The 12,654-nt window shown below is 40.2% G+C and overlaps 1 protein-coding gene across 1 annotated transcript in view; it reads left to right on the plus strand.

Moving 5' to 3' along the window:
- tln1 (talin 1) overlaps positions 1-9,414 on the plus strand; it is a 76,532-nt gene extending 67,118 nt beyond the window's left edge. Inside the window, exons 54-57 of the mRNA XM_008288811.1 lie at positions 161-223; positions 312-494; positions 5,925-6,050; positions 7,337-9,414. Of these exons, the coding sequence (XP_008287033.1) occupies positions 161-223; positions 312-494; positions 5,925-6,050; positions 7,337-7,471 (507 nt within the window). The 3' untranslated portion in view covers positions 7,472-9,414. The remainder of the gene's footprint in view (positions 1-160; positions 224-311; positions 495-5,924; positions 6,051-7,336) is intronic.
- Positions 9,415-12,654: the final 3,240 nt, after the last annotated feature.

A 12,654-nucleotide genomic window follows, 5' to 3' on the forward strand; every position in this document is an offset into this window, starting at 1 on the left:
TCAGTGTTATTCCCATCCACAAAAACACATATATGTAATCCTGTTTACTACATTTCTTTCTGTACATTTTCTGATTTTGATACTCAATAATGTTATACAAACATTCATACCATCATACTAAAGCTATTGTGAGTCTGAGTTGGTTGTTCTGTATTTTCAGGTGGGAGCAATCCCAGCCAATGCTGTAGATGATGGCCAGTGGTCTCAGGGGCTGATTTCAGCTGTAAGTCTTCTCCCTCAAGCCTTACTGTTAGATTTCTGTAAAAAAGAATATTAGTAAATGTCTCACTGTGATGCCTTTGACACCTCAGGCTCGAATGGTTGCCGCAGCAACCAACAACCTTTGTGAAGCGGCCAACTCTGCGGTGCAGGGACATGCCAGTGAGGAGAAGCTCATCTCGTCAGCCAAGCAGGTGGCAGCCTCCACTGCTCAGCTGCTGGTGGCCTGCAAGGTCAAGGCTGACCAGGACTCCCAGACCATGAAGAGGCTCCAGGTCAGCACTGCATATTAATGTCTATGAAGCTGCTTAATGCACACAGACCCACCGCTGTTTATTATTCAAACTGTGCTGTTACTGTGGCAGTTCAGAACACAGCCATTTTTTTTGTCCGCCATGGTCAGAGCTGCAACTGTCGAGGTGAAACTAAGAGCTCAGTTACCCCGAACAAACTGATGAAATCAAAACGGTGAAGATGAATGAAAAAGGTAGCATTCATTGATGTCCAAGGTCACTGTCACTCCTGTGGATCAGTTTGTCCTGCATTATGAAAAAAAATTATCCATTGATGTTTTATTTATGATCCACCTGGCTTTCACACCCATGAGGTCATATGGATAGTTTAATTCAGAGGACCCAAATGCATGATACAGGAAAAAACGGTAAATGTTGCAAACAAATTTACGTGTAGTTGTATAAGGTTGCAAGGCTGACAAACCAGGCAGGCAGACAAACAAAGGGAGCAGACAAAGCCAAACTCCAACAACAGGCACGATCAAACATGGTACAAAAACAAGCTAAGATGAAAAACCTTTAATAACAAGCTTTAAACAAGTTTGAAGTGACAATCTGGCAAGTGAAGTATGGTGAACCAGGGCTATAAATCCTGCAAGGGTAATGACAGGAGTCGAAACAGCTGAGCTGATCAGAGAAATGGAAGCAGGTTGGGCATGGACAAACAATGATGGTGTCTGGTGGGTGGAGGGGTGATAGAAGCACAATCACAGGTAACTCATTCTATAGATTGTCTTCATATAGTCATGGTTACCAAATTTCTGTAAATCTCTTGCTGTTTCTTATGTTTATTTATCTTCTATTGTTTCAATATAAGATCGCAATAACGATGATAAAAGCAACTGAGAAAGTAATGTGGCATCATCCTTAGGGCAGTCAGTGTAGTTTGAAAAATGCTAGCAGTGTTTCCCCAACAAGAGAAACAGTGGCTGTGCATCCACTGATGTCCATCAACAATCTGTGAAAAATGACAGGAATTTTCTGACAGTATCTTAAAACAGCTCTCATCTCAATCATCTCAAACAGACTGGCGGCAGCCTGTTGCTGAAATCTGACTCTGATGCCCCTTTAATACAGCACGACATGCATATCACGCAGGTCTACTCAACACATAATCTAACTCTGTTGGACCAGTACTTACGAGGCAGCTGCCAGCCTACCTCTCACTGTTAGCAAAGAGTCCAGTCTGCTGTGTAGTTTGTATACTTCACTAATACACCAGAGATTGATACAGGATGACAATATCATGAGAAAAAAAAGTTGCAGTTTTACACATCTGTCTATTTCTCACCCATTCCTTCCCTTTTTTGCACAGTGCTTAAATGATGTTTACATTATGTTGGTATGATTGTATTTATATTCAGTCCCGGTTCCAACAGCAGTTCCCTAAAATTCTGCAGCCTTTGATTGTATCCAACGTTGGTTGTGCAGGAAGGTTGCTGATCCATGTTGACCCACTTAGATAACCCTTGATGTGTGTCTCACCTGCATCACAGTAGTGGTCTGAGTGAGGCAGAATAACAAAGCTGTAGCTGTGCAAAAATTGTCAAGAAAAATGTCCCAAATATTTAGTTGGACACCAAATATGAATTAATCCATTGCTAAATAGTTTCCAACAAACTATTTTCAGCACTATTTCCTCCTCTTTGAGTTCTTTTCAAAAAACAAAAATACAGTAACCAGCTAATTTAGGAAATTAGTGCAGGTGAAGGTCCAACATTGGTTCCTCTCTTCCTGCTTCATCAAACTGACATCTGATCTTGGTAAATGGATGGTGAGATGTGACCCTCATCTCATAATGATTCAGACCTCGAGCACTTGTTGAAGGAACAATAACATTAGTCATGTTGCAACAGCTGAGGTTGCTGGAGAGCACCGAGTATATTATAGTATATTAATAGGCTGGAATTCAAACGTTTAGGGTTACAGGTGAGCTGCATGATTTGCACTGCTGCTACATAAGGATTAGCATGTTCTATATTTAGCACAGGTAAGAGTGCCTTTTACATACTGCTTCATTTCAGTATTTTTACGAGGTGCGATAAAGAAGTTCCTCGACTGAAACCATCCTGATTTGAAATGCTCTCCGGAAGTCTTATTTCGACTATTTGCAAGTGTGCGTATGTGATTTACCCATGGACCTCAAACTTGCATAGGGAGCAAATGTCAAATCTTGAAGTCAAGGATCATCACTGTTCATGTGGTACAGCTGCTGCCCAGAGGCAAAACAGCAGTCCTCAGTGAAAGAGCCTGCAGTCTCCAAAACTGAAAAAGCACTTAGATCAGTAGCGTAACCAAAAGCGTGCCGGTCGTTTTGTTGTCATTTTACAGGGTTTTGCATCGTACATTCCTCCTCCAGAGTCACACTTGACAGTGCTGAGTTCTACTGTAATGTCCTATGGACTCTGAGGGAAAGCATTCAGCACAAACTATCTGAACTTTACAGAAGCACCCCCTCAGTGTTGTTTTGGTTTTTTGGCTGTACAAAGACATTCTCTGCTTTCCATCTGCCTAATTCAACAGAAGCGGCTTTGTCATCTTTCTTAAAATTGAAAAGCGAGTCAAACATAGCAGCAGCACCAGGAGCAGTGTATCGGACTTCTTTTAAGAGGATAATGGCCAAATTCAAACACACTGTCTTGAAACTTCTTGACTGCACCTCATAAAGGGTTATTACAGAGATCTATATTTTTTATAAAGCTGGAGAATTTACAAGAAACTGATTTTAAAAAGAGCACTTAAGGTTCTGTCATCCTGATTTTCAGTTGTTTTTTAGACCCTGCCTACCTGGCACATGCTCACATTTGTCTCCACATCGAGGTTATTTTCTTCAGATTGTACAAAGCTCTTCCAGCGCCCCAAAAGACCTTAAAGAACTGTTTTCACCGGCTGCGTGGGGCTCCCCACCGCAACAGGAAATGAACCTCTGTGCAAAATTTTTGAAGTGCTTCTTTAAAAGGATTCTAAAAGTTCTTCTTTTCAAACTTTACTGAAAGCACTGACTTAGTGATGGAAACACTGTAGGACAGAATGGTTCTTGTGACCTTTATGTGTAACTGATGCTCTTAGTTGTGAGACATAACAGAAAGTACAAGTATCTCCTGTCACCTCATCCACCCAAAAATACTGTCTTTGAGGCTGTGCGTTTGCTAGCTGTGAGCACATCGGCCTGGCCTGGCCAGCTCATATTCTCCGATCCAATCAGCAGTGGCTTATCTCCTCCTCTTCTGGGCCTGCAGCTGCCACCTCAGTAATTCCCATACATTTATGTCTACAGGAGCTCTGGTAACAATCCACCCAGTTCATCCATGGCACCAAGAACTGGAAACATTAGCCCCGATCTATGATTACACTTGCTGCATTTGCTCTCTTCACTCTTAGCCGTGGTGCTTTTCAAGGCTGTAATTATTCAGAGTGCTGAATAATGTAGTCTCTCTATTGAATGTGTGAGTCTCAGGGAAAAGATGGTCATTTAGCCCCTTTGTGATGGCCACCAGTCGTTTAGGGATAACTTACACACTGAGTTACCAGTTATTTTGTACTACTTACAATAATGCAATATAATGGGAGCCCACCTCAGAGTGTTTACATGCTATTGCTGTCAATATGAAGATGAATGTTTAAAGATGGTTTCAAGCCTTGTAATCACATTGGATAACTTGCAATTAATTAAATACTTCAGCATGGTAAATAATCATTTGTGTCAATATCAGTATTGGTTTTTAGGTAGAAGTAACTCGAAGCAAATTTGGGGCCAAATTATTCAACCACGTGTAGCCGCAGCTCTGAGTGTACATTGGGAAGTACCTAGTGACATAAAACTTGGCATCACAACCAAAAATGATGTGAAATAACTTCACAAAACATATGATGCCCACTTGGCCCGATGGTGCTGCTATAATTAAAAGTTGAAAAAGTGAAAAGCTTAGCCCCTCACGCCATCAATCCTACAGACTTCAAATTTGACAGTTACAACTCAGTATATAAAGTAGCCTCTTATAAATGAATGGCCATCGTGATGAATTTTTAACTGATTTGCATAATGTGGAATACAGTAATGTGGCATCTACGTACAGTTCTACTTTAAACAGACAACACTGGCCCAATGAGATGGTCACTATCAACTAAAACATGTTAGCAAAAGGCGTGATACAATTTCACACATTTTGGTACACATAATCTGGGGGCAAGTATTGACCAAAGCCTGAAGTATCATATTAATTAGTGTATGTGGCTGTGTTCTATTCGTCATTATCTGATGAGCAATCCTGATTAAACTCAGTTTGTCATCTCGTACCATCTCCTTTAAATAAACAATGACTTTGGTTGGGTTTGTCAAGCCGATAACCCACAAGTTGCTGCTCACGGTTTTATTTATTTATATATTTTTTTCTTTATTAGATACCATTATTTACGACACAGACAGGGCACCTTAAAACACCACATTTAAATCTATGAAGCAATAACTTGATGTGTAAAGATGCCGTTTTTTTTATCATGCCTGATAACCACATGACTTTGTCCATCTGGCTTACAATAGTCGTAAAATGGGTCACAGCTACATGTGAGTGAAACGTGCTGTCTTGTCAATGATGTCAACATGTGTGTTTTTTGTTTTTTTAAACTGCTATAACGAGTCTGGTGTAGACAGTTAGTGGAAGATGCCAGAGGAACATTCTGTCAGAACTGTAAGGAAGTGTGATTTGAATTTGTCTGTAAGAAGGAATATTCAAGTTTTAACAGGGCTTTAATATGTTTTTAACAATTAATTTGGCGTACATTTTGACAATCAGTTCCCAGTGGTACCTTCTGGGACCAAAACTCTTGACAGTTGTAGCTAATGAAAGGAGCTTTACAGTATTACGTTGTATGTCCGAGCCAATCTAAGAGTAACATTCCAGCCAAAGATAAACCAGGAGAGGAAGATTTACCAGTGTCTGTGTAAGTGTTCTGTCGTCTGCCAGGTCACTGGCTAATTTCAGCCCACAGAGCTGCGAAAGGAGAAAACGTGGCTTTGTTGGAGCCAAACTGCCTGATGAGACAAGTGTTTGGCTTTGACTGTTGTTTAGTAGGCTGATCCCTGTTGCCTTTTACAGCAATTTCCAAGCACTAAGTAGGAACAAAAAACTGTTATGGTGTTCTCTGTGAGCACTGGTGAAACTTAACATTCCCTTACCAGGAGTTGCTGTTCAGCACAGTTGATGTATCTGCTGCTACAAGTACATGTGAGACTGTTTCACTTTCCCTCAAAGACTAAATCATGATCCACGGTTAGAAGTTTTCTGTACAGCAAATAGTTTATAATTGACTTCAATTCAAAAACAAATGGATCAAGGTTCTCTTCCTTGATTTTTCTGGAACCAATGCAACAACAATTACTTTAAATATGTGACTCAATGTGTGTTTCTGCAGGCTGCTGGAAATGCTGTGAAGAGAGCCTCTGATAACCTGGTGAAAGCAGCTCAGAAAGCAGCATTTGATGCTCAGGATGACCAGGCGGTGGTGGTCAAGAGTAAAATGGTGGGAGGTATCGCTCAGGTGAGTCAAACATCGCAAACACAGTGGGGAACTCAAATAGGAGCACAAATATACAGGGACAAGGAAAAGCAAGTGAATCCTTAGAAAAAGATAAACACATACTGTATGTGCATGGCTGTTATTATGCTAAACGGAACATCTAGAACTAAACCAACAGAACAAACCGTTCAAGACAGTCAGTGTAGCAGGCGACTGAACCAGCACAAGACAGGGATGCTTGAAAACTTTCAGAAAGGAAAGGATGGGTAGATTTTCACTTGGACAATACTTACAGAAGGACGACAAACATCAAACAGCAGAGAATGTGCTAACCTCCCTTACACCTGCAAGTAAAATACAGAAGCAAAACATTATTCTTTGGGAGCAATTAGCCTGCACAGAACACCAGAGCAAAGAGGCAAGATGTAAACTGCCACATGGTATTTATAGCTGGGATGTGCAGGTAGTCTTCATGTCACGTACAGCTGAAACCAGAAGTTTACATACACTGTATAAGAAGACACATAACTTTTTTCTCACTGTCTGACATTAACTTTTTCTGTTTTAGGTCAGGTAGGAATGTTATTTCTATTTACTAAATGCCAGAATAATGAGAGAGAATTTTTATTACTTTCTTCAAAGTCAGAAGTTTACATACATTTCCTTAGTATTTGGTAGCATTGCCTTTAAACTGTATGACTTCAGTCAAACATTTTGGGTTTCCATCCACAAGCTTGTCACAATACTTTGCTGGATTTCTGGCCCATTCCTCCTGACAGAACTGGTGGAACTGAGTCAGGTTTGTTGGCTGCCTTGTTCCACACGCCTTTTCAGATCTGCCCACAAATTTTGTACGGGACTGAGATCAGGGCTTTGTGATGGCCACTCCAAAACTATGACTTTGTTGTCCTGAAGCCTCTTTGTAACTAATCTGGCGGTATGCTGAGGGTCATTGTCTATTTGAAAGACCCATTTGTTCCCAAGCTTTAACTTCCTGGATGACGTCTTGAGATGTTGCTTTAATATTTCCACATAATGTTCTTTCCTCATGATGCATCTGTTTTGTGAAGTGCACCAGTCCCTCCTGGAGCAAAACACGCCCACAACATGATGCTGCCACCCCCGTACTTCACAGTTGGGATGGTGTTATCAGGCTTGCAAACTTCCCCCTTTTTTCTCCAAATGTAACGATGGTCATTATGGCCAAACAGTTCAGTTTTAGTTTCATCAGACCACTTGCAATATTTTGTCCCATGTGGGACTGAAGCTGGTGTTTCCTCAGTATGCTGATGGAATTTGTGTTGTAGATCATCGCTGCTCAAGAGGAGATGCTGAGGAAAGAAAGGGAGCTGGATGAGGCCAGGAAGAAGCTGGCTATGATCAGACAGCAGCAGTACAAGTTTCTTCCTTCAGAGCTGCGGGAGGATGGCCAGGAGCAGTAACTGTGTGTGCGTACCAAAGCACAGTATCATCAGGACCTTCTTCCAGCTCATGCTTCAGTGGAAATTTAACATTAGACAGACTGACTACGAGTCCGCAAGGATGTATCAGAATGGTTTTTGTCAATCTGTTTCTGTATTTAATTTTCAAAGTCAAAGGTATAACAGTGCCAATGATTAGCAATTTTGATAATACTGAGCTATATATGCCGTAAGTGCTTTTGATTACATATGATCATATACTTTTCAATATATCTGTTTTTAACCGTTGTATTTTTTTTCCAAGGTTTTGTGTACATGCTGTTTGGCTTTGTAAAATGACCTGCCCAGTGTGCGAACTACACTGTGGCTTTTGGGGAGCTTACTTTGTTTTCTCTTTTTTGTGGTGGTCATAAATGACAGATACATCATTTCTAAAGCATTTGATTTAGCTATTTTTTGTCATTATTCTTATTCTTGTTCTAAATAATAGCAATATTCCTTTTAGGAATTACAAGAATAAGAAAATGTGATCATACCAACAGTAGATTTTTACAACAGAAAAATAACGTAGGAGAAGAATAGCTTATTGTCAGTATTTTAGAGACTCCCCCTAAATTTCACAATGTTTTCAGGGGAGCTCATGTCTTATGAGGACCAGCCCAGCTCCCCCTGACTTCCCTGTAGTTCGCAACCTGGTCCTGCTAATAAATTTCGCTCGCCTTCACTGTTAGAGCTTTACTGTGACATCTAAAAGATATAAAGGCAAGCAAAGTTTATGCTTTTGTCAGTTATGCATAATCCATGCAAATTTCTATGCAGATGTTTTTTTTTTGTGTATGTAAACACATTGTCAAAGAGCCTTGATGTGTAGATGATAGTTCATTGTGAAACAGAGGTCTGTGGTCACATGAGGGATGATACTTAGTTACTTGTCGTACTATTTAAATCTGAAATAAGAACAATAAAATGAAATGTTGCAATTTAAAACTTTAGATTTAGAAAAAGTAACTGCGATGGAACATATCAGAGTGGACAAAACATTATTTTAAAGAATGAGCTATGAAATATATTTAAAAGGTATCCTCCAATATTTTTTTTCTTTTGCTATTTTCTTGTGTGTTAGAATTTGGTGTTAAGCAGCTACAGTACTCGGACCTGGATTGCAAGAGAAGACGACTTATTTGTGTAATGATTATGAAGCCATATATTTAATAAGTATTTGACATCAGTTTGACTGTATTTGGGTGTTCGGTGTGTTAAATAACTTACTCCTTTAACATGTTATCTGTGCCAAAATGTGCGTCTGATTTAAGGACAGTGCTATTTTCTAGAGAATCCCTATCACAGTGATGATGCTGGTGGTCTGAGGTATACATTGATGTTTTGGCTTACTAATGCTTCCTTGTTAGACGTTATTTGCATAGAGTTAAGCTTATTACCAAAGGTCCAATGTGGGCATATTCCTCTCGCGTATAAGCACTGTATTTGTGCTTGTCCAGTGCCTTCATGATGAATTTGTCAAGTATAAATATCTGATACCATTTACTCTTTAAGTGCACTTAATTCATAACTCATTTTAGTAAGTCATCGGACCACAGTTTAAATCTATCCTCACACCACAAGTAGTTACATATTATTTTTGGAACACACAGCGGTATGTAGAATAAGACTGTAATCATTGCAAATGGACTGCACTTATACAGTATAGCGCCCTTTTAGCCTAGCAGTTTACAGTGTTTTTGGCCTCTCATTCATCCATTTGTACACACACACACAGAGCATTTGAACAATCCTGCAAAAAGTGGGCAACCCCCTGTACCAACGAAGTCACGCGTGCCCCAAACGTTACAAAGCCTTTTTTCTGTTGTTCACATTTTGACTTTACCATGGTATAATTATAATGTTAGTGCACATGATGGGCACTGTAAAAGATTTATATTCAATAAAGCCAGTTTTCAGTGAAACAGTGGGCATGAGTTTCTTAACAGGTTAATGTTTAACCGTCTCATCCATTTCACCTCAACAACTGAAACCTACTCTTATAAAATATATGACTATATATGACTCTAGCCACTTCCTCAGGAATTTAATTTAGATTTTTTTTTTTTTTTTACCTTGCGACCAGCCAATCAGTCAAAACTTGGTCAATTACCATCAACTAACATTTGGTCGACTATGCAGTTTATAACTATATTTACTGGTACAGCCATGAATCCTATTGTATCCTATCATGTTTAATGGCATGTGCTTCAGCTTTCTTGTTCCGACATTACTGAGGTTTTGTAAAGCATGACCAGATCTCCAAGTTTCCTCTCTGCAGGCTTCTCTGGCCTGTAACTGTACATGTCTGCAGTTACTGACCGCACCAACCTGCCCAGTGTTTGTTTGTTTCTCTAAACTCATCAGTTCTCTCCCTCTCTTCTCTCCTCTCCCCTCAGTCGGTGGAGGCAGATAGTCTACCACCAGGAGTCCCATTTCCTGTTAAAACAGGGATTTTCTTGCCGTCAAGCTCTTGTTGAATTGTAAATTGTTGGCTCTCTCTCTCCCTTGGTGGTATAGCAATAAAATTAAATTGAATTGAAAAGAAAAAAGAATCTCGATCAACACATTTTTGCACAAAAGCTTTGAAGAGCTTTTGTGCAAAAATATGTTGATGGACCCTATTGACAGTGCTGGGCCCCAGTGGTGTACAGTGGTCATTCTGTTATGATTCATAGCTATTTTGGTGCAGTTTGCTGTGTCATAATACTTTTCTGTGTCGTAATTTGAGTAATCAAACAAATTTAAGAATATACCCCATGTAATCATAATATCACCTGAACTAATGAGAATTTTGAAACTGGATTTTGAGCCAGCTTTTATCACAACAGGGCCTCAGGATCAAGACTGCAATTCAGTTTAATTTTAATTGCGACATAAGTCATCTCAGGAAAATTCACAATGGAAGGTTTTTGATAAAGCCTAAAGTTAGGGCTGCTCAGGATCACCTGAACTGTGCCTGCTGCTATAGGAGTAGACTGCTGGGGGACTACCACAATGCACTGGGCTCCTCTCCTTTACTCTCTCCTCCTACAATACAGTTACATATCACCATTACATATCACTAACTCTGTATTTCCCACAAGGTCCTGTGTTTGTTCTGTCGGCGGATGTCTCTGGATCTGGAGCTTCACGTCTCCGGTCTGCAAAATGTTCATTGTCCTGTTTGTATTGTTTGTCTGTTCTCCATCTGCCATCCTGCTATCCTCACTCCAACCCCGTCTGCTCACTCCAATTGAGCATCTGTGGAATGTGCTGGAAAACTAATCTGATTCATGGAGGCCCTACATTGGTCAAAAGTTACAGGTCATCCAGACCTTTATGTCCGTCAGACATGCCTGGAGTTTGACCATCTGGTGATTTAATTTGGCTTCATAGATAAATATAACTGGGTGTCATCTGTATAAGAATGGAAATGTATGCAGTGCTTCCTAATAATATTGGCTAAGTGGAGCATGTACAAAGTAAATAATATTGGTCCTAACGCAGAACCCTGTGGAACTCCATAAAGAATTCTGCTGTGGATGGAAGAATCATCATTAACATAAACAAACTGGAATCTGTCTGATAAATATGATTTAAACCAATTCAGTGCAGTTCCTTTAAGCCCAATTACACATTCCAGTCTCTGTAATAAGATGCTGTGATCCACTGTATCAAATACAGCACTGAGATCCAGCAGAACAAGTATAGAAACCCGTCCACTGTTTGAGACTATAAGTAGATCATTGGTGACTTTCACCAGGGCTGTCTCTGTACTATGATGTATTCTAAATCCTGATTGAAACTCTTCGGCCAAACCATTTCTATTGTTGGGACTGGCTGCTGTAAAACCCATCGACTCTGCTTTGTGTTTATTTAATTAGGGAGTTGGAAGGCGGAAACGTCTTTTACCGTTTATTGGTCCATTTGGCAAATATAAGAACACTCTGGTCAGTGGGCTCGGGGCATCTCGAACACAGCACACTATGAAAGGAGCAGCACGGTCTAAGCTAATTTTCGCTAGCTAGCTAACTTACGGAGTTTCTCAAACTCGCCATAAACATATTTAAACAAAAACATAAAATACACATCAATACACTCTAATGAACATTCATGTAGCTGATAGTGCAAATACACTCATATGACAAAAGAAAGAAAAATAATTAAAAAAAAAAACAAAAACATTCATGTGCTCCACAACCTACCTGGTGCACACCTCTCAGGAACTGACAGTATGGCACTGGAGCCAGCAGCACACCACAGCTCCTGAGAGGGCGCCACTGAGTCAAGAACAACAAATCTAATGACATCCAAATTACAGCAAGTGGAATTATTTACATACCCACATATACAGTCTTACACAAACAGACATGTTGCTGGTTTAGATGAATTTACTATCGATATGAGTTCTGCCAGATTTACATCAGACAAGAAGTCCAAGCATAAATCTGGTCATATGGATGCTTCCAGAGCTGCTGCACCTAAAGACATGGTTGTGATTTTTTTTCAAATATTTAAAACTTTATCAGTGAAGAAGGTCTTAAATTCTTCACTGCTGAGAGGTAAAGGAACACAAGGCTCCACAGAGCTGTGACTCTTTGTCAGCCTGGCTACAGTGCTGAAAAGAAACCTGGGGTTGTTCTTGTTTTCCTCCATTAAAGATGAACAAGAAGCAGTTCTTGTCCTGTAGATCAATGTTTTTTAATGTGATAAAACTATCTTTCCAGGCTTTTTCTGAATTTGTAGAGCACCACTGTCTTGCCAGTCTTCTTGAATTCTGCTTTAAGATGTGTAGCTGTTGACTACACCATGGAGCTATTCTTTTATAACTCATTTTGTCTTCGTTTTCAGAGGGGCAACAGTATCAATTGATGAACGCAGTAAAGCTGCAGTTCTGTCAACAAGATTATCCACCTGTGTGGGACTAACATTAGAGGAACTGCTCTTCATTGTGTTGGCATATGGCATTGAAGTAAATAATAATGGAACCACTTCCTTGAATTTAGTTACTGCATTATCAGATAGAGGGCTGCAGGGTGGTGCAGTTGGTAGCACTGTTGCCTCGCAGCAAGAAGGTTGCCGATTTGCGTCCCGGTGGGGGCACCGGAATCTTTCTGCGTGGAGTTTGCATGTTGTCCCCGTGCAGCGTGGGTTCTCTCCGGGTTCTCCGGCTTCCTCCCACA

This window comes from Stegastes partitus, unplaced genomic scaffold (assembly GCF_000690725.1).
Source record: "Stegastes partitus isolate 25-593 unplaced genomic scaffold, Stegastes_partitus-1.0.2 Scaffold575, whole genome shotgun sequence".
Classification (NCBI taxonomy): Eukaryota; Metazoa; Chordata; class Actinopteri; family Pomacentridae; genus Stegastes; species Stegastes partitus.